Source organism: Lutzomyia longipalpis, chromosome 4, assembly GCF_024334085.1.
Source record: "Lutzomyia longipalpis isolate SR_M1_2022 chromosome 4, ASM2433408v1".
NCBI lineage: Eukaryota > Metazoa > Arthropoda > Insecta > Diptera > Psychodidae > Lutzomyia > Lutzomyia longipalpis.
Genome location: NC_074710.1, coordinates 748,143 through 775,672, shown reverse-complemented (window position 1 = coordinate 775,672; position 27,530 = coordinate 748,143). Strand labels below are relative to the sequence as shown.

The 27,530-nt window shown below is 36.0% G+C and overlaps 1 protein-coding gene across 1 annotated transcript in view; it reads left to right on the top strand.

Moving 5' to 3' along the window:
- The window catches only part of LOC129795765 (fat-like cadherin-related tumor suppressor homolog), a 94,791-nt gene that overhangs the window by 43,966 nt on the left and 23,295 nt on the right, over positions 1–27,530 (top strand). Inside the window, exons 7-13 of the mRNA XM_055837248.1 lie at positions 8,884–9,236; positions 10,492–11,230; positions 11,372–12,046; positions 13,894–14,711; positions 14,944–15,112; positions 15,905–16,088; positions 21,670–22,890. Coding sequence (XP_055693223.1) covers positions 8,884–9,236; positions 10,492–11,230; positions 11,372–12,046; positions 13,894–14,711; positions 14,944–15,112; positions 15,905–16,088; positions 21,670–22,890 — 4,159 coding nt within the window. The remainder of the gene's footprint in view (positions 1–8,883; positions 9,237–10,491; positions 11,231–11,371; positions 12,047–13,893; positions 14,712–14,943; positions 15,113–15,904; positions 16,089–21,669; positions 22,891–27,530) is intronic.

The following is a 27,530-nucleotide window of genomic DNA, read 5'->3' as shown; positions in this document are numbered from 1 at the left end:
CCGATAATGTCAACACGAATAAAAGTACCTACACGTAATTGAATACTCAATGGCTTTTTTTGTGGATAATTCAATTGATATTAATTCATACAGGCATGAGAGGGTAGCCGCAGACCACTGAAAGAGACAATCAATTCAATACCATAGTTTTATGAATAGATATTTTCGATTTTTTTCTCTCACACAAAACGAACGGGGATGCTTTAAATTCATTGTGGAGCATAAAAGCATAAAATTTTTTAATCAGCTGTATTAATTGTTTAAAATTTTTTTTAAGCTTAAACGTGAAAAATCAAGCATAGAAAGGTCATGAAAAATGCGCGTCTCATCTCTTGATCAGAAAATTTGGATTTTGATCAGATAATTCAGGTTTCAATTTTTTTGATCAGGAAAATGTTCCGTTTTGGCCAGGAGAATGCTTTTTTGGTCAGAAAAATGTTTAAATCAAAAAGAATTATTCTTCTGTTTCACTGATCAATTGCTTATTATCCTGGACGAATAGCACACTTGTTTTGATCAAAATGGCAGTGTTCCCGAAAATGATAAAAAAATATTATTTGAATTTGGCGCGCACTCGACGCGAAATAATCATGGTGGTGAATTCGAGTGGTTAAAAAAAGGAAATGTGGGGAAAAGGACAGATTTGGCGGCAAAAATGACAGATCGGACATAGAAGGAAAGGTGAACTAATGCAAAAGCACTTGGTCCGTAATAAAATGTAATTTATCGCGTAAACTAAAAAGTTTTTCGCGAATAAACAGACTTTTCTAAAAAAAAAAAAATTGAATCTGAAAATTTTTCTGACCAAAATTAGCATTCTCCGAGGCCTAAAAAAGAACTTTCTCTTGACTAGAATCTTCTGATTAACAGCAAAATTTTCTGACCAAAATCCTAATTTTCTGATCAAAAGATTTATTTCAATAAAAGCTTCTATTGAAATCTATTTATTTAATGGAAAAAAGAAACATTGAGAAAAGACTTTAAGGAGTTTTTCTTTAATTCCAAGAAAACATTGCAATAAAATACATAAGACGATTCACAAAATCAAAATCCAATTCCTTTTAACTCTGTTGGTGAGGAAACATCGTGTAACATTCGCATAAGCATCCGGCAATGTCTCCAAAATAAAGTATAACGAATTCAATTGAGAAGTATATCTCTCACTTTCCTTTCGTTGTGGAATGAAAAATTCCCCACAGCACAAGCATCCACAACGAATATTTTAAAGGGTATGTAGGTATATATATGGGAATGGTCTGAATCAAATTCTAAACACACCGAAGAGGAAACTTCAATGTGCTCGCGCGCGCGTGTGGGGAATGCGAGTGGGTGGGGTGAAAAACTTTCTCTTTACGAAATCAATCCATCAATTTTCCCCAAAATTAAAGGTTCACTTTTGACGAATTTTCCCCCGTAGGCAGTGTGGGTGGGATTTCACCTTCCATGACAAGATGTTTCGCACTCTTTCGCCGAACGTTGTTGGGGAAAAGTTTTGTTTTGCAGGAATTTCTGTGTCAAAATTCATGCTAAATTCCACCACAAGACAATATGCTATGAGGGATTTTTTTTTCAACTACGTTGCTTCCTCAAGATTTATTCTTAAGGAAAGGGATGGGGGGTCTTTTGGGGATGTGTGGGTGGGAGTGTTTAGAGAATGATGGGGTAAGACGTAAAAAAAAAAGTTTCTTGGAAACATTCACAAATAATTGCCTGGCTTTCATATAAATATATAACAGTTGAGTATCATGGTGAAGTACTTCAAAGAATTTTCTTCACACTTTACAACACACTGGGGTTGCGCTTAAATTAACCCTCGTGCTTTTGATTCAGCAACATTCTGTGAAAGAATTCTCATAGAAAAGTTAAATTTTCTTAAAGGTTGGCGGTTAGGAAGGATGTCGATGAATATTATTTTACAACCCCATTTTTTTTGAGGAGGAATAAAGAGCATGAGAGGGGGGAAAGTAAGATAAAATTCCCATAAAATCACTTAGTATTCAATTGGTAGCTTTTTCTCTGGAGGGATTTCTTCTCCCATATGCAATAAATTAGATGACTTATATGTATACCTACTTACATAAGTATGCTTAAATTGAACAGTGTGGTGCAGTATGAGATAGAGGCGGTGTGTGTGGTCCTGCCACCTCATCCTCCATGCGACTCATGGGTTTTCACATCATTTTCACTCCCTGTTACCCCTGAAAATTGAGAGAAAGTGAGAGAGATGGAATGGGGGGAAAAGGGGAGATGGGGGTATTATCGATATCTCCACGTCTATTCGACACGGTGAACGTTCACCAATTTTTAAGCCATGTCAGCAGATTGATCACATTTGATACCACACCCCCATGCCACACCTAACGACTGTAGAGAAGAATTGTACAATTCAGACACCAATGACACTTTAAATCTTCTTCCATATAGCAAGAGGCGAGATAAAGGATTCACAGGGAGATGAAGAAAAAAATCCAAAGTTGATGTGCGGCGGAAAAACTTCCACGATTTTCCGCCTGATGATGGGTATTGGGAATCTCTGGAGCGAATGAGACGTGTAAAAAAAAATGTGGAATTATCCATTTTAGATAACCACGTAAAATAAAACAACATGTTAATCTCCAAATTTATGGAAGAAGCACGAGGAAATTTTATTTTTACCACAGTAGCTATTATACATAGCTACATTATATATATGCATGTATATATAGGTATTAGCTTGAAAAATGGGAAAATGGGAAATAAGTACCTAAAAGTTTCTAAACAAGGGGTGTTTATCTGGTGAATATTTGGAATATTTTAACGAATCGTCCGAATCTTCACAAATAATGAGACTGTTGACAAATAATCCGAATGTTGACAAAGACTTCGAATTTTCTTAAAGAAATATCAAAATGTTGACAAATAGTCTAAAACTTCTTGATGTATAATTCGAAGATTTGTTTCTAAATCGCCGCATCAGTACTTGTCGTGTTTAAAACTTTTACTAAAAAAAAAGAGAATTAAACGTTCAGTGTCCTGCCGTTTTGTGTTCTCAAATTTCCACAAAGAAAATGGCAAAAATCAATGAGAAAATTAAATTTTCCACCCAATTTTCAGCGAAAAAAAAAGTGCTTTTGTGACAAGAGGGGGATGAATTTCAAAGTATAGATACCCTTTGCCCTTTCCGTGGCTTCCGCTGCTCAATTTCTTCCTGTTCATTGAAGCTGACACGTTTATCGGAAAAACTCTTTTATTTTTAAACTGTCAATGTGGGAAATTACAATAAATGTGGGAAGAGTCTCTTATTCAATTAAGGGGGTCGTTTTTCATCTCATAAGGTGAGAAATTATAAATCAGGATGTGATTGGAAAAGGTTAACATTAGGATCAATGATGGTGGGTTAAAAAAATAGAACAACACGCCAAATAAATCGAATAAATAAATACATACATATATATTTCACAAAAAGCCGTGGTCTGTCGTAATTAATACGATGAATTTGATTTAATGAAAGGGGATAAATAAACCGAGGCAATTGAGTATTATTAGTTGGTGTTCCACTTCGTGGCCAACACCAAGTATTGTAATCGTCGGAAAAACCGGCCACCTCAGATCGGGTTCAAACTTGGTATGAGCACGTTTTAGACATCCCACATTACGAAAATGGTGGTGGAAAATTTTTGATCCGGCCGGCCTGCCGGCCGGCCTGCCGGCCTGCCGGCCGGTCGCCTAAACTTTGCCTTATAACTTTCGAACGGTAAGAGATAGAGACTTCCGGTTTGAAGTTTTCTATAGAAATATGGGTGTAAAATTTCATTTTTTCGCATTTTCAAAATCCAAGATGGCCGCCGTCCGCCATTTTGAAATACTATCAATCACTTCCCTTATAGCTAGAGGTCTGAAATTTTAGTATGTTGTAGAGCTCAGAGAGACGTTTTCATCAACAATTCATACTTGACAATCGGTCAAGCGGTTTAGCAAATATGGCGGCCTTAAGCAAAAAGTGTTTTTTCGATACAACTCGAGAACGGCTTGACCGATTTTGATCATCTTGGTATCAAATGAAAGGTTTCAAGAAGCCCTACAACTGTATAGAACATTCCAAGTTCCAAAAACATCCGCAAGAGGCGCTAAAATCAAAAACAAAAATTGCCTAACTTTAAGAGGCAATATCTCCCAACATCTGTTATAGATTTCCTTTAAATTTTGATATGTTGTAGCCTGACTCAATATCTGTCACCAGTCCGAAAATGAAGAAAATCTATGTCGCCGTTTAGAAGATATGGCCATTTGAATAATTCTTGCATTTGAAAAGTTCTAAGAACCATATCTCTTGAACCGCTTGTCCGATTTGACTCAACTTTGTATCAAATTAAAGGTTTTGCAATTATCTACAACTTTCTAGAACATCAGAAACCTCTAGAACCATTCCTTCAGGACGAAAAATGCGAAAAACTGTTTTGGTGAAACAAAAATCCGCCATTTTGTGTTCTGGAGGTGACCTTGAAAATTATTGAGATATATGTCAAATTATAGCTTATTTCAAGACCTTTCCAAAACTAGTCATGAAATTTCTGTAGGTGTTATAGAACAAGAGATATGACAATTTTTATGCATCAAATTGCTGAATTTCACTAAAAAATCAACTTTGCCTACTAATATTGTTCACAAATAGTATTACAACGCATAAACAAACTTCTACACGTTGTGGGACACCAACTCTTATAACTGGACGCGTTATGATTGACTTTTTTTTTGTGTTGTAGAGGTAAAACCTTTTTGATGATAGCGGAGAAGAAAAGGGCTTTTAATTCCAGTTCAGCATTGTGTTTCACCTTCCAATTGGGGGGTTGTTTATTTATGGCATATTTTTCTGTGTTACATAAAATGGGGCAAAAGGGGGCAAGAGGTATACGTACATACTATATACCCCAAAGAATTGCCATCATCCACCCAATTATCTCTCCACCACCTTTCGTGTTGCATCTTTTTCACAATTATGTTGTTTTTTCTCTTTCTCTTTTTTCACCTTTTCACCACCCACCCCCACTCCATCCACAACACGAAATTGGCGCTTTTGCTCTGTCTCACTCACCCCCTCAAGAACGATGATTACAGCAGCAATAGAGATTATAGATTTGAAGAAGGAATCGATGGTGTGGATTTGATTGCCAGTGGGACTAGTGAGGTATCATCTGAAGCCTGGGAGTTTTGGTCCAAAGATGATCACTTCGGCCTCACTCCCATCATACGGGTAACAAAAACATACCATCAATGAATCATTAACTAAAAAAAAAGAAACGCTGCAATATAGAGCAGATAAAGAGAAACAAATTACAAGACCTTTTTTGTGTTGAATTTGTTTAAATATTTCTTTATGCTTTCTTCTGCTTGATCGTTAAATTACCTACATATATTATCTATTCCGTGTAAAAGTATGGCGCAAAGGCGTAATATGTAGGACATTAAGCCTTGCTATACTTTTGCATTTACCAAATTATTTATTGCTAATTTTTATTTCTCTTTAAAGATTTTTGAAGAAAAAATTCTTAGTTGTCCCTTTACATCGTTTGACAGTTCGCCTTCTGATTTTCCTTTCTTTAGTCCCACTTCAGTTTAAAAAAAAAACTTCAACAACAAAGTGAAAATTACAGCTTTTAATTTGTTGCAGCATTAAAAAAATCTCTTATTAATTTACCAAAAAGTCAGCAATTCTTTCTGATTTAATTGCACTCTTTTATAGAAAAATTAAAAAAATTAAAAATTTTTGTAGCCCTGCATGTATTTAATGGCTTTAATATTGTATGAATCTACCTTTAATTAATTTTCTATAAAAAAGGATTTTTTAATTATTGTTTTATTTCCCTTTATTATTATTTTACAATCCTTTCATGCTTTATATGTTTTACCATTTTGTATGTTTATTTTTGTTAGGTACCATATGTGCTTTTTTCTCTATATTATGTACATACACATATGTATGTATGAAGGTAGAATTCACTCATTTAAAATAGACATTGTCGCTGATGTATATTTACATTAATTATTTGATAAAATTTGCTCTATCGCATTTAACTGCGGCGTAATGCTTTGAATGTTTTGACATGTCAAAAGGATTTTAAATACCTACATTCATTATATATATAGGTACCCCCCCCCCTCCCTCCTATAGTGCGTGCATACATAGAAGGAAGTATTTGTAATATCCGCAAAATTGTAAAGTGGAATAAAAAGCATTAATTATATATAGCAAATTGGTTGTTTTTGAGTGGAAACCGGAAATTTTCTAATGAAACTAATTTAAATTATTCGCTTCTATGTACGGGCTTTTTTTTTGCTAAAGTAGGTAATTAGTATAAAGCCAAACAATTTTTTAAATTTACATTTTATTGATTAAGTGAGATTTAAGTTTCATAAGATAGGCACAAGTTTTTTTTTTTGAGCTAGACTTAAAGTATGTAAGCTAGGTCTAAGCTTAGATTAGGTTTAAGTTTTTTAGGCTAAGCTTAAGTTTTTTTATAGTGGGCCTAATATTTTTCAACTAGGCTTAAATTGTTTTAAATTGTGTTAGATTTTAAAAGTTTTAAAGTTAGGTCTGAGGTTCTTCCCAACAAAGTTAGGTCAGACTAAATACGTATGGCTGAATACGTTTTTGGTATGATGTATCATTGTCATCAAATAATCGTAATTCGTTAAAAAAAAATATCAAAAAGTAGATTCAGCCCCAATTCAACTTTACAATACAAAAATCTTACAAGCCTGACCTTAAAAAGTTTAAACTTCTTAAACTGAAATTTTCTAACCATTGAAACTATTGACGCTTCCGATTGAACAAAATTTCAATTCTATCAGGTTATAATGATTTTTTTAACACGTTATGTAAAAAACATTTTCAGAGTATTATATTTGGTCATCAAAATGTTAAAAGAGAATACTTGTAGTCTTAACTAATCGAACTATATTATACCTACATGGTATTTCTCGGAATTAATACCTACTAATTATTTCATTATCAGTACGTACATGTCTATCGTTAACATACTTACTTTACATTGCATTATATAGCAGTACAACTAGGTACATCCCCACCCAAAAAGTGTAGTAATATTAATGATGCAATATACTGATACATACCTATACTTCTTTATTTAATTTAACCCTTCTCTGTTCTGATTGTGGGCGGTGTAATATATTTGTGTTTTGTTACATACAGCGTAGAGTTAATTTTGTAGGTAGGGACGGAGGGGGGCGGGGGCGATATTTGCTTAAATGCTTTTAATAAAATATACTTTATTGAAATTAGCCTCATGTGTGTTTTGTATTGAGCCATTATCATGAGTATGATGATTGTAATCAGTAATATTGCAATTATTATCATTTTCATTTGCATTATAATTTTTAGAGCAGAGCGCGAGAATTTTATGCCAATGTTGAGGCATTACATTAATATATGTATACATATGATAAATGGGGCTAAAGTGGTTATGTTGGGACCATCAAAAGAGGGACGGGCAGGGGGAGGGGTTGTCTGTGTTGGAAAATACACACATGCTTTTAATTTAATGTTTGAGGAAACATTTTTTTACATATATAGCATGTTGCCTTTTAAACTGTTGTTTTGCACCCAGCGACAGCATGTCCATCCAACCACCCTCTAATGCTACTCCAATGTTGTGGGGGGCGGGTGTAATAAAAAAAATTCTACCTCAATTGCACTTTTATACTCTGACTGGCTGACCTTTTTTTCTCTCTCTCTGCACATTTGAGCTTTTTTTTTCGTGTGTATACATATTTCTGTATATTTCCCATCATCCAAACATGTTTGTTTACTATTCCGTCTTCCAGGCTTGGACCCTCTCTGTGTCTTTTTTTCTACACTCCTGCCCATTGGTCCTCCCCGCACAGCTTCACCAACCCATTAATGTCCTCGTCAAATCCATAAAAAAAACACCATTCACACACTGTTGTACATAGCTATATAAATATGTTTATGTGTTTATGTGTACACACAAAAAAAAGCCCAGAGAGATTTCAATCAAAATAATAAATAATTGGATTAAATAAATCATAATGTACAGTACCACCACCAAAGCATTGTGGCAGCTACATCCCAGATTTTTATGTCCTCTCTGCAAATATGTATTATTTTTTTTTCTTTCTGGGTGCCAAACAAGAAAATCTAATTTATTTTCATATCCTCTTTTGCGCCATCTTCACAAAATCCGATTTATCTCTCTCCCGCTTGAATAAAAAAAAATAACAATAATTTTATACGCTCTAACAAGTGTTTGGAATTTTAGCACGTTTGCTTTTTGCTATCACATCATTGATGGGCGTGTGATTTTGTGGTAGGACTCTACCTACTATATGTAGTTAATTTAATATATTCACGGCCGTTTTTTATATTACATATCCTCTTTTTTTTTACATAACTCTTTTGTAATTTTTATTCATTTAACCGGTGAAAAAAAATCGGAACATCACAGCAGGATTTATTTATCCCTTTTAAATTAGCCTATATTATGTTTTATTGCTATAAAAACTTAACTATTATATGCACTTTTTGCATTATTCTTTTTTCCCATTATGCTTGACTGTATATTATGTGGTTTTTTTGATGATGGTAAAAAAAAACCTTGTAGGCTACAATACATAGTATATACGGTAAATAAGAGGAAAATGTTAGTTCAATGGTCGTTATATTTTGTCATCCTTTTGCATGACACCAATTACTCATTATATTATACAAAATTATGGAAACTTTTAGTGTGTTTAATTTATATATTAGATACATAGCAATTTTGCAGCTAAATTCCTATTTTTCATGCTTAAATTAATATTAAATTAATATTAATTAATATTAATATTAAATTAATATTTTTGGGTTTTCTTTTCCATCCTTTGTAGGTTTTGGCAATTGATCAAGACATGGGAGACAATGGTCGTGTGACGTATGCCCTAAAATCTGGGAAGGGTAAAGCAAAGTTCCGTATGGATCAAGACACGGGAATTGTGTATGCAGCTAAACCCCTTGAGGTTGACACAGAATTTGATCTTTTGGTGCGTGCAGAAGATAATGGAACACCGAAGAAGGCACAAACAACTCGTGTTAGTGTCCTAGTTGTCGATGTCCCCACGGAATCTCCTCATGCACCACAAGTGAAGCACTCAGAGCAACATGTTGAGGTTACGGAAAGTGATCAACCCGGCTTCTTGGTAACCCTTATTCAGGCAACTGATGAAGATGACGATGTTCTTTGGTAAGTAAGAGGAATTTTTTCTTTGTTGTTCTTCCATTAAACTTTGTACAAAATTATCCCGCAATAGATCTATTCTGGGAATAGAGATTTAGTGAATAAACTCTGATTCAATGTTTAATGGGAAATCCAGTGAGGTTAATTTAAATGCAATTTAGCGTGTCTATTTGATAACAAATTTGCACATCACTTGCACATGTGTCATTCCAATATTAATTTGTGTGAGTACATTAATTTTGCATTATGCAATAAAATGTTTTCCAGAGTCTGTACATCACAGTGCAATGATAGTGGGTGAAATAAAGCAATATTCCGGACGATTAAAATTGTTAAAAATTCATTAAAAATTAAAAGTCACAAAGTATTTTAATAATATTTTCAAAAGAGATTCATTATAAATACCGTTAACAACAATCCAATTTTTTCAAACAATCTAAAGTTTCTAAAAAGAAGGAAAATTCTAAATAATATAGAATTATTCTACAAAAGTTTTTTTTTAAATGGAAAAAAATTATAAATATCTTTAAGACACTTTTAAAAAATTGATTAAAATGACTGAAGTAATCAGTGAAAAGGTCTTTAACTAAATACATCAGTTACTATAATTGATTCTTTGTGCTAAATTGACAAAAGTTAATCAATGAAAGAATGAAAAAGCAGATTTTATTGGTTGAAATATGACTGATAAAAATATTAGCGACTGTGTGATGTTCATTTGAAAGAAAAATGACTGAAATTATTTCATCAAAGATATGCAATAATCAAAGCAATAGAAGTTATATGGTTAAAATATCAAAATGAAACTGTTAAAAAAAAAAGCTGAACTTATTCAGTGAATGCAATTTTTAGCAAATGAAAACAGCTCTTTCAGTCGCTATCTTCCATCACTTGTATTGATAAAAAAACAAGGAAAATAAAATTGATAGAATGATTCAATTAAATGACTGCATGAAGTACTTCAGTCAGATCTTTGACTGAATGAATTAGTCGAAATACTTTGTCGCTGAATAAAATTAATTAAAGATCATTGACCAAATGAATTAGTCAAAATATTCTTTCACTGAATAAAACTAATTAAATATCTTTGACCAAAAGAATTAGTCAAAATATTCTTTCACTGAATAAAACTAATTAAATATCTTTGAGCAAATGAATTAGTCAAAATGATCAAAGTTTTAACAAAGAAGTACCTTGATGGAAGATTTTGACAATTTTTTTCTGCTAAAGTGTTTTTAACAGTGAAATAAATTCCCTGTAGGTACGACATAATTTCCGGAGATGATCGAAATGAATTTTTCATTGGTCGTGACAATGGGAATGTGCTACTTGTGAAGAAACTCAATTGGGAAATTCAGCGTGAATACAATCTCACAATTGCCATCACTGATGGCGTCCACATTACCCATGCTTTTCTCTATGTAACCGTGCTGGATGTAAATGATCACCGGCCGGAGTTTTCGCAGCCAATCTATCGGGTAAATGTTTCGGAGAGTGTTGAAGATGGCACAGAAATTCTCCAATTGGAAGCCACCGATGCTGATGCGGATAAGAAGCTCTTCTACAGCCTCCACGCTGCACAGGATCCGGCATCGTTGAAAATGTTTAGAGTTGACGCCGTGACGGGTGGTGTGTACTTGGTGCAGAAACTCGATCGTGAAATGCTACGGGAGCATGTTCTCGTTGTGACTGTGCGTGATCGCGGAACACCGGCTAAAAAGAACTATGCACGTGTGGTGATAACAGTGATGGATTCCAATGATCATGCACCGGAATTCACCACGCGTATTGTGCAAGGAAAGGTGTTTGAAACGGCGAGTATAGGTTCAATGGTGGTACAGTTGTACGCCACCGATAGGGATCTTGGGGATAATGCCAAGATTACGTATTCAATTGTGAGTGGAAATGTGGGGAGTGTGTTCACTGTTGATGGACAAATGGGTATAATTGCGGTTGCAAAGGAATTGGATATGAGTTCTGTTGCTGAATATATGCTACAGGTGAGTGCTTTTCTTTTTATTCTTTTATTTTCTCTTGATTTTCTCTTGATTCGCAATAAAAAAAAATCGTCAATAAATTTTGAAAAGAAGAACAAACAAAAAAAAACAATCCGTGTGTACGTGGCGGTGTATCTTCTGCAGGTGAAAGCAACTGATGGGGGTGAACCATCGCTTTCAACGCAAATTCCCGTCCACATAATGGTCCACATGGCGGACAATGCATCACCGAAGTTTATGCGTCCGGATACAGCGGCAGAAATTTATGAGAATCAACCGATTGGGACATTTGTGGCGGAAGTTGAAGCCAGGAGTACGTCGTCGGTGGTGTATGAGATTGTGGGTGGCAATGTGAATGACACATTCTTTGTTAATCCCTCAACGGGTGTTGTGACAACAAATGCAAATGTGGATTATGAACAACAGAAATTCTATAATTTAACCATTGAAGCCACCAATATGGCATCCATGTCCACGAGATGCTTACTAATAGTCCATGTTCTCGATCGCAATGATAATGCACCGCATTTTGAGAGGCACTTGTACATGGGTACAATATCCGAGGCAGCATCCATTGGCTCACTAGTCTTGGTAGCATCACCCCACAATGCCACATCTAATGCATCATTGGTGGAAAATAGTGAGCCACTTGTTATTCGGGCCCTCGACAGTGATTCCGGTGTCAATGCCTTTCTGCACTATGACATTGTGGAAGCACTCCCGAGGCGATTCTTTCACATAGATTCCACCACTGGGGCCATCAAGACTGTCATGGTGTTGGACCATGAAAAAATACCCACTTACACATTCCATGTAAAGGTGAGTCCCTAACCCAGATTTACTCTTTTTTTTTTCCTTCTTCTTCTATAACTCTACTCTATGTACGTTATGTATAGCTGAGTTTGTTTATTTATCCGACATGTTTTAGGGAGATAGTTGTCTTCTAAAATATATCTAATTTTAACTTTCATTTGCAAAGGGAAATAAATTTTATTTATTGAATTTAAATTGAGGGGAGAAAATGAAGGAAAAATATTATTAATACGTGATAAAAAAAAAATATTTCTTTATGAATAAAAACTAATATTCAGATCTTCAGAAATATTCGGATAATTTACAAAAAAAAAAAGAATTAAAAAATTCAGTAGATGATCATTTTTCAAATTTAGGTCATAAAAAAAATGAGACAGATTAAGGAGCAAAAGCCTAAAAATTATGCATTAAATTCAAGCCCAAAAAGGACTAAATTCAAATCTTAGAAAGTACTTAATTCAAGGCTGTACAAGAACTTAATTCAAGCATAAAAAACTACCTAATTGAAGCCAAAAAAAAGTAATTAATTAAAGCCTTAAAAACCACATAATACAAGTCTAAAAACTGCTGAATTGAAGCATAAAAAGTATTAAATTCCAGCCTAAAAAAAGTAATTGATTTAAGCCTAGAAAAGTAATTCATTTTAGCCCAATAAAGTAATTAATTAAAGCATAACAAAAATATCAATTTAAGCCTCAATAAGTATTTAATTCAAGCCTTAAAAAAACACTAAATTCAAACCTAAAAAGTGCCTAATTGAAGCCTTAAAAATTAATTAATTTAAGCTTAGAAAATGATTGAATTTAAGCCTAAAACCTGCTTAATTTTACCTTAAACAAGTACTCAACGACAGCTTAAAAATTGCTAAATTCAAGCCTAAAATGTGCTAAACTCAAGTCTTAAAATTTACTTAAATCTAACCTAAAGAAGTACTGTATTTAAGCATAAAAAGAGGAGGTATTAAATTCAATTCCAAACCGGACTAAGTTTAAGCATTTAAAAATTACTTAAATCAAGCCTAAAAAGGTACTCAATTTCATCTTAAAAATTGCTATATAAAATAATTAATTTAAGCTTTAAAAAAGTATTAAATTTAAGACGAAACAGGACTAAATTTAAGCCTAGAAAAAAATTAATTCAAACCGTAAACCCTCTGAATTTATGCTTAAATAAATACTAAATTACAGCTTAAAAACTGATAAATGATAGGTGAAAAACTACTAAAATCAAGCTTTAAAAATTAGTCAAATCAAACATAAAAAAGTATTAAATCTAATCTAAAAAAAAGTACTAAATTCAATCCTAACTTAAAAAAAATTATTCAGATGATTTACTAAAAAAATCAAAATATTTTCCTTTAAATCTTATTCTTTTTCATGAGTAGGTTGCGCATAATATATTTATTCATACATATACATATTCCTGTGTGAGTTTTTCATTATATATGGACAGTTAACGAGGTGAGAACCCCTGGTGGCTGGGTGGGTGGAATGGGGGAGGAAGCAATAAAAATTATTCATCCCATAAATTAGCGTTGAGTTTTTGTCTTAATTTTCTGCTCATTAAGTAATTTTGCTTTATTGTTCGCACGGAATAAATCCTGGGTAGTCTATGTAGGATGAATTTATGTATATATACAGATATAGTGCAGAAATGTGGGTGAGTGCTATATACAATTCGTACTTTTTTTTTTGTTTCTCTGCGCCTGTCGGATTAATAGATGCGACATTTTTCATAATGCTCTGTGAGAGAAGGAAGGAATGAGAAGGAAAAAGGAGGGGATTCCGCATCAACTCATGTTTCGAAAGTTTTTCTTTCTTTTATTGTTGGGGATGTTTTTTTTTTGTTCACAGGTCACTGACTTGGGTGTACCCCGTCTATCGTCTGAGACGACGGCTCGTGTGGAAATCACAGTGACGGATGTGAATGATTGTGCTCCGGTTTTCACGCAGAAGGAGTACAATGTTACATTGCTACTACCGACCTACACTAACATTGCCGTGGTCCAGGTGGCGGCGACGGACAGGGATACAGTCTCGGATGCCCCACAGCTCACATATGAGATTATTGAGGGTAACCGTGGGGATGTTTTTGCCATCAATGCCACATCTGGGGTCATAATGACGCGCGATGTTGAGCAAATTGTATCACAGTACCGGCTAAAGGTGCGAGTGAGTGATGGGAAATTCAGCAAAACAGCTCTTGTGCACATACATGTGGAGACGTCAGAGAATTCAGGATTAATTTTCCAACGTCCCTTCTATGAGGGTGCCATTGTGGAGAATAGTACAAAAATTGCCACGGTAACCGTTGTTAATGTTCTGGGTACCATCCTTAATGAGCACATTGAGTTTAGGATTCTCAATCCGACGGATATGTTCCGTATTGGGGTAACATCGGGTGTTGTCGAAACCACCGGAATGCGCTTCGACCGCGAAACGAGGAACAAGTATGAATTGATTGTGGAAGCACGTTCACAGACACTTGACCGAGAGAGGCCGCGTGTTGCTCACGTTGTGGTTAATGTTACAATTCTCGATGTCAACGACAATTGCCCCATGTTTGTCAATCTACCCTACTATGCTGTGGTCTCTGTGGATGATCCCAAAGGGTCTGTCATCACCAAAGTCCATGCATTGGATCTTGACAGTCAGGAAAATGGAGAAGTCAGGTGAGCATCTAATCCCCACAGACACTTCCATTCTCTCTCATCCATTTTATCCTTTTCTCTTCCTCTACGGTGTGAGGATTGAAGATTTTGCAATGTCGGGAAATGATGAATTAAATAATATTTAGCCATAAAGGGAAAGAAAAGAACTTCAAAATTGCAATTAAAATTAAATAAGCATACATTTTCAAATCAAGCCAAAATCAAAATTTTGCTTACACTTATTTATATGTAGGTATGAAATGAAACGTGGCCACGGGGAACTCTTTAAGGTTGACCGAAAGACCGGTGAGGTGACACTAAAGCAAACCCTCGAGGGACACAATCGAGACTACGAGCTCCTTATTGCAGCTTACGATGGTGGGATTACGCCCTGCTTCACCGATGTTACGGTTCATGTTAAGGTAAGAGGGACTACATATTATACGTATATATATAATGTAGTATTTATTACATAGAATCTACGCTTACCTTCTGCCGTATAGATATCCTTGATTGAAATATTTCTCTGCACGTTCTCAATCATGTTTTTTTTCTGCTGATCTACCACAAAAAAAAGGTAGAATTGATTGGAAATAAAAGTTGATTTAATGCTTTTTCGTTTACAGTACCTACCTACCTATAAGACTAAATTAATAACTCTTTTACCTATATAATATTTACTATATATATAAATTTTGTATTTTGCTGAATAGTCAAAACGAAGCAAATAAGTACATACCTACATATTTTTGCATAGAATAAATAGCATTTAATAAAAAGAGAGAATCTATATTTATGATGGAATTGGAAAATGAACCAACTGGAAAACTATATGTTTACAAAGTTATATAAAAAATGCTTTTTTATTACATAATACCCTACATTATATAGCAACAAATAGGAATTGGTTTGTGCGTCATGTCTGGATGTTTTTTTTTTGTCACGATAAAGGATATTTAATTTTAATCCGAGCAATTTATCAGAAAATAATTTTTGTCCACAAAGTTTGGTAAAAGTAGATTATGGTGGAACACAGAGGTGGATTAAAATGGAAACGTCATTAAATGTGAGGTTTATAAAAAGCTCCCTGTTTTTTTTTGTAGGTGTATGAATGTTGATAAATTTTAGGAATAATTTAATAACAAATCTAAAAAAAAATAGAATAAAATTTTTAAATTAATTTTTAACCCCTTAATTATCACTCTCTTTTGCAGGTGATTGATAAATCCATGCCGGTATTTAGTAAGCAATTCTATTCGGACAGTGTTGCAGAGAATGTTGAACTTTTCACACCGCTTTCGGTCTCAATTCAAGCTGAGAGTCCTCTTGGGCGTAAATTAATTTACACCATTGTAAAGGGAAACGAATTGGAGGAGTTTGCATTGGATTTCAATACAGGTAAGTCCACTTCTTCTCAATATATATATCTATGTGTGTTAAGCCCCAAAGTTTTCCAATTGAATTTATACCATCAATTTTAGGTGGGGGTGGATGATGGGAAATCGGGGGGTGGCAATTGAGTGTCAAGTGGATGATTTCTGTGTGGTGATTGAGGTGATGATGATATGATTTCAGTGTATGTTTCGCATAATTTCCAGCTCAAAAGAGACTACAAAACCAGCAGAGTGTGGGTGTTAGACATGGTTGTACTATTAAGTATATAGTAGGTTTGGATGAATGAGTCCATTAAATACAGGGGCGGAGGGAAGTAGAGAAAGGAGTTTTGTGTGTCTTGTATGGAGGTGATGGGAAAATTTAGGGGTTGCAAAATTGCTACAAAAGGGGATAATTTAGTTTCTCTGTTCTTCACCCATTTTACCTTTTGGTATTGAGTAGAAATTTGATATGCAACATCTTTCAGCCACTCACTTATATATACAGTATTATGTACATATATACATATAGATATTTTCTCTTTCATCCAAAAAAGCTCACCCATTAGCCCAGAAAATTTATCCATCATACTCGCTAGTATATGTGTATGTAGAGAGTCCAACAGAGAGCTTTTCTTCTCTCTTTTGACTAATTTATGCTGGCGCGCAAATTTCTATTCAACCTTTTTACCTTTTCTCACACTCACCGCACCATTGGAGGAGAGAGTACGTAGAGGTACCTATATCCTCTTCATCACAAAATAGGTTCTTGTTGCCAAGCCTGAGAGCGCCATCGAATAGCATTTGCAAGTTATTATAAATTAATTTGCGCTGAGAGAACCACTCAAAAATCATCAATCTACTTTCTATTAACCACTTATTCGGTGCCTCGGTGGAGCTTTCATCTACATGTAACCCGTAGGTGGTGGTGTGTACAGGAGAGGGGGGGGAGTAGAATTTATAGTTGGAAAATCTCACCCAAATTTTCATTATCCATTCTTCCATGGTTTTCCACCATCCAACACACACACATACAAACACATACTGTTGTTTGAGTATTGATGGGGAGTGAAGCATCCTCCGGGGAAATACATTTTATACCCTGCTGGGCTGGTAAAGAAGGCAAGAGAGAGGTACATACTGTGTGTGGGAATCTATAGAATTTGCAAGAGAACGGGGGGAAAACATGGGGTATTTAACTCATGATTTCTCTTCTATTCACCACACCCAGACATGCCTATTTCACTCGATAAATTGAGGATTAAATTGTGTGTATGTAGTTTCAGTTGAAGCAACAAGGCAATAAACAATCATAAGAAATAGTTTTCTATGTTGATTATGCTCATAGAATATCTTTTATATTTTGTGAAAAATAATAAAAGATTTTATGTATAGTTCAAGAACGTACAAATGAATTTTTGCTAGATTGTTAAATTTTTGCTAGAATTTCTGAAAAAAAATGAATGGCAGACATAAAAGAATATTGCTATCAGAATAAGTTTTGCTGACAGAATAAAAGAATTTGCTGACAAAACAAATAAAATGCTAAAGGAATAAATACTTTTTCTGACAGAATAAAAAACATGCGCAGATCGAATCAATGCTATGCCAAGAGAATAAAAAAATTTGCTGATAGAATAAAAACATTCACTGACAGAATAAAAAAACCTGCGTTGAAAGAATAAATGCTTTAAGCTAACTGAATAAAACCTTAACTCCCAAAATGATTTATTTCATGACACATAAATAATTAATTGCTGACAGAATAAAATAATTTGCTAACAGAATAAAACTACTTACAAACAGAATAGATTTAAAAAAAAAACCTATGTTGAAAAGAGATGCTTTTGCTCATAGAATGATTTACTTCATGACACAAGAATTTTTTACCATAAGAATAGTAAATGCTGACAGAATAAAAGAATTCGCTAACAATAAAAAGATGTGCTGGCAGAATAAAAAAAAGTTGTGTTAAAAAAATAAATACTTTTGCTAACTGAATAAAAGCCTTTGCTCACAAAATGATTTACTTAATGACACACAAGAATTATTTGCTATAAGAATAATAAATTGCTGACAGAATAAAAGAACTCGCTGACAGAATAAAAAAATGCTCTGACAGAATAGAAAATCTATTCTATTTCTAGATCCCACAATACCAATTCTTGGTTTGTCTTGATTTCCAGAACCAATATTTCTTTCTAGTTTTTTTTATTGCTAAACAGAACCCAAAGATTGAATGAAATTTCATATATTTTTTTGTTAAAAAAATAGATTAGTTTTTGGAGTTTTTGGATATTTTTTGTGTATCAATCATTCATTTTTCCTTTTTCAATTTTTAAAAAACAATTAGGAAATAAATTGATTGAATACACTGCTGCTGAAAAAAAAAAAACAAACACACCCACTTAAATACAGAGTGGGAGAGCAGCAAAGAAAAATATCGAAATTGCAGAATAATAAATTGGTGCGGTTGGATGAGAAATACACGGCATTTTCTGCTTTGGGGCAAAAAAGAGCAATCAATCTCCCATAGTTTCGAAATTCAAACCACAAATCCCCAGACTATAAGGGATGAACTTTTGTCCCCCAACTCCCGTCGTACTCACCCCCCTTTCTCTCTCTCTGAATTGTGTATGGGAGGAAAATTTCTGACCATATAGTCGCCCCCCCTGTATCCCTCTTTCCTTTCTCAAATATGACCCAGTGGGGGGTGGTGGTGAGCAAAATGGATGAGATAGAAAAGAGGAAGAGTGTGTGTTGCTGAAGAAAGCAATAAAATAGCACAAGAACTAATCGAATCTGGATAGAGTTTTCAGTATGGGAACAGTAGTGATTAATCAATTTAACATTTTCCATCTCTCTCTTTTTTGTATTCACTTTCTCATATATTCTTTCAGGTGGTTCTAGTGGTTCGTGTGAGTATTTTTACTCTCATTTTTTTGTGTGTGATTCTGTGTCTATTTTGGATATTTTTCTTTTTCTGCGTGTGTTTTTTTTTTTCTTGCTTGTTTACCATCAAACACAATTTTCTTGATGTGCCTCTTATACTTCTTTGTTGCAAATATTTCTTTCACCTAACTCTTCAATCACAATATCTATCCCATTTTGCTCTTACAAAAGAGAAACATATAAATGGGGAATTTTGAAAGAAAACTTTAAGGAACTTTATTAGAAAATATGTAGAGAATACATTTTTCTTCTCTTATATAACAACATATTTCGCATAGATTGTGTTTCGTGAAAGGCAGAAGGAAAATATGGTGAAAGGAGCAATTTAAAGTCATTTAAGTGTCTTGTTTGGAAGTAATAAATTTTAATAGTAAAACGAATTTACCAGAACTTACCATCTAATCTTGGCATTTTGTTTTGCCATTCGGAGGGTAATTCATTGAGAAACTTTTGGAAATCAAGTGAGAGGGGGGGGAGGGTCTGCAAATTCGGTGAATGTGTGTCGCAAAATTTATTACAGATTTTGCTATTTTCCTGAAGGAAGTTTTCACAAAAATTTGAATGAAATGACAAAGTAGAAAAATGAATAAAATAATTTTGTGGGGAGCAATGAAAAATTCAGAATTCGTATGATTAAATTTAATGTAATGAATAGATTGTTTTTCTTAATCAAGGGGTGTTTATCTGAACAAAAATTATCGATTTATTCCTCAAGAACTTTCAGACTATTCGTCAAAATTCTGATTTTTCTTCAAGAAGATTCAAAATCTTTGTCAACATTCTGATTATTTGTTAACAGTCTAAATTATTCATCAAGATTCGGACGATTCGCAAAATGTTCCAAATATTCGCCAAATAAACACCCCTTGTTTTTTTAATACTTTTTTTAAGGGTTTTTTCTTTAACATTATTACATTGTTAATATCTTTGATTTTTTGCAATTTTTCTGGTACCTCCTCTATTGGATTTAATTATCTACATATAAGAGAAAAAGTAGGTAGTCCTTCGTAGATTTAGGAATATAAATCAAGGAAATAAATTGAGGATCTGAAAGAGAAAAAAAAATATCGTAGAATGTTCGTAAATTGCAAAAAAAAAATCTTGGAAAGAATCACCGCTAAAAGGAAATCAAAAGGAGGTCATTTGAAGATCTTCCTGCTGTGTACTTATTCTTTTGTGATTGTCGAAGATGGATGTAAAAGTTCTTTTTTTTTATCAATATTTCTGCTGCTCTCACAAGAGGGGGTCGTGCTAATGTCACATCTGCTTGATGTCTCTACTTTTCCCCCATTTCCCCAGTATATGGTGTGAGAAACATGCGGCTAAAGGTCATGAGGGGAATGTGGGGGATGGTTATACACACATAAAGTGTGATGCTGAAAGAACATTATTTCATTTATTCACATTTTCCCGTGCAGCAGAAACTTTTCTGATACAGCACCAAATCGATAGCATTGAAATAGAATCAAATTGAACGTGTATGCTTCTCACTCAAATAAGCCACCAAAGTAGCAGCAGCAGTTTCCACATATAATAATATATAGTGATGCTCTAAAAGGAATCATATGAAAGCTTTCTGTGCATTTCACGTTTGACATTTTTCTCTTTTTTTCCTTTTTGTTGTTGCCCACATGCTGCGGGGTAAATTTTATTTTAAAACTTTCTATGAAAAGGAAATCTGCAAAGTTCTTTTTCAATAAAATCATAGGGTTATAAAATCAATTAAATTAATCCAAAGTGGTCAAAATTTAATTATAAAAAAGGAGATAGGTTAGATAGGTTAGAGGATTTTTGTTAAGAGAGAAACAAAGATCCGTATCAAGCTCTTTGCATGATATACACTACCCTTCAAAAGTTTCCGGGTGAGCAAAAATGGTTTATTTTTAATGGCTGTGCAGAGCTGTAGTTAACCGATTTTCAAAAATCTACCGGTTTTGGAAAGGTATATTTTCCACTTTTCTATGGCTGCTAAAAAATAACGACTTAACCGATTTTCTTAAATTTGTCAGTTTTAGGAAGGTGGGAATGGTAGATTTTTGAAAATCGATTTTAACTACAATAAGAGAAATAGACCTTTGAAATGTTGTCTTAAAAATACATTTCCGCAAACCCGGAAACTTTTTCCTGCTAAAGATGCACAACTATAGTTTATTTACACACTAAAAACAATTTTAGTAAAAGTTAAGGAATTGGCATTAGGTCTTAACTCTTAAATGTCTTTGGTTTCTTTTTAAAGAAAAAAAATCAAGTTTTCAGTTTTTTTAAAACTAAATTCTAGTTAGAAAGAGTGAGAATAGAGTTCACGGTACAATTTTATTAAATATTTAGTTATTTTTACCTAAAACAAAATTAGAACTATGTAAAAGTTTAGTGAAAATATCTAAATGAATATAGTTTTATTTAAGCAAAATTCTTATGAAATTTTGACAGCGAATTTAGTAGCAAATTTACTAAAATTATTTTTAGTGTGTACTTCCATAGAAATCTTTATTATATTTCACGTATTTATGTGTGTTTTTTTTTTGTAAATAATTTTATTGCACAAGAATTAATTATTTTACACCCAAAAAAACAAACAAATTAAAGTTCTTCCTCTTATAATTCAAATATTTACAACGACTTTTGTTGTTGCTGTTGTTTGTTACTCATCACAGGTGCAATCTATGTTGTGGATGAATTGGATTTTGAGCGTCGACAGAGCTATGAATTAATAATTCGGGCAACTGATAGTGTTTCGGGGGCATCAGCTGAGGTTCCAGCATCTATTTTGGTGACAGACATCAATGATTGTCCACCGGAAATGGATCATGATGTGTACAATGTAACCGTGAGTGAGGGTGCACCATTTGGTACGGCTATACTGCGCGTTAGTGCTTCGGATAGGGATACGGGAATCAATCAAGCTGTGACGTATGCCATTGAGACTGATACGAAGAATACGTCGGAATTCTTTCACATGGACGCCACGGAGGGGGTGGTGTACCTGAAGAAATCACTTGACTATGAGGCACACAGAGAGCATCATTTTGTCGTGATTGCCACAGATAGGGGTGTGCCGAGTCTGAGTAGTACATCCCATGTGTGGATTAATGTTGCTGATATGAATGATAATCCACCGCGTTTTGAGCAATCGTCATACAGCTGCAGCCTGTCGGAACATGCGAATCGCGGGCAATTTGTAACGAGTGTCACAGCAAGTGATCCCGATCATGTTGATCATACAAACTTAATCTATACCATTGCTCAGGGGAATGAGCAACAAACGTACATGATTGATTCCACCGAAGGTGCCATCACCCTTGTTAACATGCAGAACTTTGCTGAGAAGCACCTAACTGTGCTGAATGTTTCCGTAACTGATGGAGTCTATACGAGCTTTACGCGTGTTAAGATCACCATTCTACCTGGGAATTTGCACAATCCTGTCTTTCAGCATCTAATCTACGATGTGAAAGTTAATGAAAATCAACTAGCTGGACGTCTTGTAGCTCGTGTTGAGGCTGAAGATGAGGATTTTGGGGAATTTGGACAACTGACCTATGCCATTGTCTCCGATGAGATGTCAGAGTTTTTTGCCTTAGACCCCACAAAGGGGGAAATTGTGACAAAAGTAAAACTCGATAGAGAGCAAAGGGATCTGTATGAATTTGTTGTGATAGTTCAAGATGGTGGAGGACGCATTGGGTACACAACAGTACGTGTTCATGTGGCAGATGAAAATGACAATCCGCCTGTTTTTCAATTTCACGAATATACAGCTTCTATTCATGGAAACCACACTGTTGGCGCTTCATTTCTAACTGTTAGTGCAACAGATAGGGATGAGAATCAAAATGCTGCTCTTCACTACACCCTCTACGATGCACAAAATACAGGTGAGTTTCTTTTACAGATTTATTTATTTTTTTCAATATTTTAGCATTTCTTTTCTTTGTCTGAAAAGAAATAAAAGATCTCGAAAAATATTTCAAAAAAAGCAGAAGAAAATGTAAAATTCCTTTTAGGCGTTAAGGATCTCTTTGATGTCAACGAGAATACCGGTGAGGTGTTTACAAAGCAGAGTGCCCATGAGTATGAGAATCAGCTTTTTCAATTCTTTATTCGTGCCTACGATGGGGGTGTGCCATCAATGCACGATGATGTCCCGATAAATGTGTACATAATGTCCCCAAGTGATGTTGCACCGACATTTGAGAAGAAGGAAAAGTCCTTGTTTGTGTCCGAAGCAGCCACAACGGGAACACTCATTTCGCGTTTTCGTCTAGTTGAAAATATCACGCATACATTTAGGATTGTTTCCGGAGATCAAGATAATCCGCATTTCTCAATTAATGACGCCGGGGAGTTGAGGCTTGCAAGATCACTCGATCGTGAAGCGAAGGAAGTGCACGTTGTTGGTATTTTGGCTGAAACTGACTCAAGTCCACCCCTAACTGCCCTCACGGAGATTCATTTGCACGTTCAAGATGACAATGATCATGCCCCAGTGTTTGAGAGTAATCCGTATGTGTTGACTGTGGCTGAGAATGTTGAGAAGGGAACAACAATCCTCAAAGTAACGGCAACAGATGAAGATTCGGGTTCAAATGGCGATATTAGGTACCTTCTAGCATCAGATGATACCCAAGCAGGTAATACGTTTGGTATAGATCCCTATACGGGGTGGATATCAACTCTAGCTGAACTTGATAAGGAAATGCAGGGAGAATTCAGATTCCGCGTGATCGCGATCGATAATGGGAATGTAAAGTTGAATGATACGACATTTGTTGTGATCAAAGTCAGGGATTACAATGATAATCCACCGATCTTCACGCAAGCGCAGTACAATGCAAGTGTGAGCGAAGATGCTCTTCCGGGAACGGTGGTACTGCAACTTTCCGTAACTGATCTCGATGTTGATCTCATTACCCCCATTGAGTATTACATCTTTTCCGGGGATCGATTGTCCCAATTCCAAATTCGTCGTACTGGGGAATTGTACGTGGCAAAGGCGCTTGATCGGGAAACAATTGATTCCTACAACTTGGTTGTTCTTGCAACTGATGGCAAATTCACAGCAACCACCAATGTAACGGTGAGCATACTCGATGTGAATGATAATCCACCGTATTGCCTGAAGTTTCGCTACAAGAAAACAATCTCAGAGGATGCAACACCGGGAATTAGTTTGTTTGCCATTGAAGCATCCGATGCAGACTTGGAGAGTAATTCCAAGTTAAGATTCTTCCTCACTGGACGTGGTGCGGATGATTTCTCCCTCGATAAGGATACGGGGATACTCAAGACAGCCCGACAACTCGATCGAGAGACAATATCCAAATACATCCTCGTGGGGCATGTGCAGGATCGTGATCATTTTGGTTGGGAGTGCTCGTCGCAAATTGAATTAACAATTTCGGATGTTAATGATAATCCACCGGCATTCTCATTGCCCGTCTACATGGTCTCCCTGTCGGAAGATGCGGAGATTGAGACACTCGTAACGAAAGTTCATGCAACGGATCTTGATGTTGGGATCAATCGAAAGATTAAGTATTCAATTGTCGATGAGGGGAAGGATAAATTCTTCCGCATTGCCAGTGATAGTGGGATTATAACATTAGCAGCAGCACTTGATCGGGAGATTCAGGAAGTTCACAATATCACAGTTAAGGCTGCTGATCAGGGTGTTCCGGAACTCTACTCCACGGCATTGGTTGTTGTCAATATTAAGGATATCAATGACAATCCACCGGAATTTACGACAAAATACTTTACTGTTTCCATTCCGGAAGACACAAGAATGGGACAAGAGGTGATTGAGGTTATGGCAACAAGTAGGGATATCGGGGTAAATGCCGAGATTACGTATAGCTTCATCGGTGGGAATGAGCAGAAACGTTTCCGTATTGATAACAAGACGGGCATTGTAAGTGTTGCTGGTGGGCTTGATTACGAAAGAGCTCGCGACTACTTCCTCACAATTCAAGCTATGGATGGTGGTGAGCCACCATTGAGTAGTTTAGCAACACTCAATATCACTGTAACTGATAGCAATGACAATGCACCGCAATTCACGCAATCATCGTATACAGCACGAATCAGGGAAGATGCTCACATTGGTGATAAGATAATACAGGTAAAAGCCATTGATTTAGACGCCGAGAACAATGGAAAGGTGCTTTATAGCATTGAGAAAGGAGATCGGTTGAAGCAGTTTGCAATTGAAGGTGAAACAGGCTACATTTCCGTTGCTGCATCCCTAGATCGGGAATCAATATCGAATTATGTGCTGGAAGTTAAAGCTGAAGATTTAGGACAGCCACCCTTGTCGACTTTTATCCTTGTTAACGTGGAAATATCAGATGCAAATGATAATCCACCTGTATTCAGTGAGAGCACCTACACAGCCTTTATTCATGAAGATAAATCTCTTGGACATGTTCTTCTGCGATTTAACATTATGGATTTGGATGCTCCACCCAATACAGTTCCGTATACATTCGATTTTCGTTCTGGTAACGAGGGTGGCGTCTTCCGGCTGGAACAGGATGGAATTCTCCGAACAGCTGCACGTTTTAACCACAAAGTTCGCGATAGGTATGATTTGGAGATTAGAGTCTTCGACAATGGGACACCACCACTCTTCTCCGACACACACGTAACTGTGAATGTAATTGAGGAGTCTCAGTATCCACCAATAATCACACCGCTTGAGATTACAATTAATTCATTCAGGGAATCCTATCCAGGTGGGGCAATTGGACGTGTTCATGCCACGGATCAAGACAAGTATGATTCCTTGGTGTATGGGCTTGCACCAACAGCCGGAGTCTCCTACAGCCCGACAACATTGTTTAACATCTCAACGGAAGGGCAACTCTATGCACTTCCTGATCTAGATTTAGGTGACTACCGTCTCAACGTTACGGTGTCTGATGGGAAATTCATTTCATTTACAATCGTAAAGATTTCCGTTGATCTAATTACGGAAGAGATGCTTACGAATGGCGTTGTGTTGCGTTTCCGCAAAGTGAAACCATCGGATTTCTTGCTGAGTCATCGTAAGGGCTTCATTCGATCTATCCGGAATGCCATGGGTTGTCGCCTTAAGGATGTCGTTGTAATCTCCGTTCAGCCTGCAATGTACGAAGCTGATGACATAAATGTAATCTCAAGTGAGAAAATTGCGAGGAAACGCCGGGAGATTAGTGAAGATCTCGATGTTCTGTTTACGGTAAGAAGATCCCCCCAACTAGCGGGAACTTCCACCTTCTACACTGTGGAGGAAATTATAAAAGCCGTTGAGGATAATCTGGAGGAAATTGAGGATATAACAAGGTTGACCCTTGATGAAATTGTCAAATCTTCCTGCCCGAATGCACATTGTCACAATGGGAAGTGTGAGGTGTCAATTAGGGCAACTGAAGCGGCTACCTCATCGGCCATTTCCATTGATATGGCTAGCTTTGTTGCCCCACACTACCGACAGGTGATTGAGTGCAAATGCCGCATTGGATTTGGTGGGGAACACTGCGAGAGACGCATCAATGAATGTGCTTCCAATTTGTGTCCAAGTCACAAAGTCTGCATCCCTGATGCATCACCTCAGGGCTACCATTGTGTCTGCCCGGAAGGTTTTGCAGGTCCAAATTGTGCACGTGATGTGTCAAAGTGCGAAGATGAATCCTGCTACAATGCCATCAATCCGGTTTCCTTTTCCGGCAAGAGCTATGCGCAATACAGGATAGAACGAGCAACAGCCAAGACATCCATTGAGAATCAATTGACGCTCTCACTCAATGTGCGCACAGTTCAACCAACGGGATGCTTAATATTTGCCGCTGGGCGGGTGGATTACAACATCCTGGAGATCAATAGTGGTTTCGTGCAGTATCGCTTTGATTTGGGCAGCGGTGAGGGTTTAGTGAGTGTAGCAAGTGTCTTCATTGCTGATGGGCAGTGGCATGAGATACGAATTGAAAGGGAAGGTAACAGTGCCCGGGTGCTAATAGATCGAACACACGTTGCATCCGGAAGTGCTCCAGGTGTGAATGGAGTACTTAATCTGCAGACAAATGATTTGTATTTTGGGGCAGAAGTACGGCAGCATGCAACTGTTTTGGGATTTGAGGATGTTGAGAAGGGCTTCATTGGATGCATGGATGATATAAGGATATCCAGACAAGCACTTCCCCTTCATCTGAGTGCAACCAATGATGGGACTCACTTCACACTGAGACGTTTTGCAAATGTCGAATTCTTCTGTGATGCTGCAACAATTCTCAAACCCTTGGGGGTGTGTGGGAGTCAACCCTGTCTCAATGGGGGCACATGTCGGGAGCTTGATGGTGCTTTTGAGTGTCTGTGCGATGCACGTTTCTGGGGGCCGCTTTGTGCGCAAGATCGTGATCCATGTGCATCATCGCCATGCCTCTACGGGGGGCAGTGCAAGGATCTCGGTGGTGGGAACTACACGTGCGATTGCCCACCCAAAATGACAGGGAAGAGATGTGACTATGGGCGCTTCTGT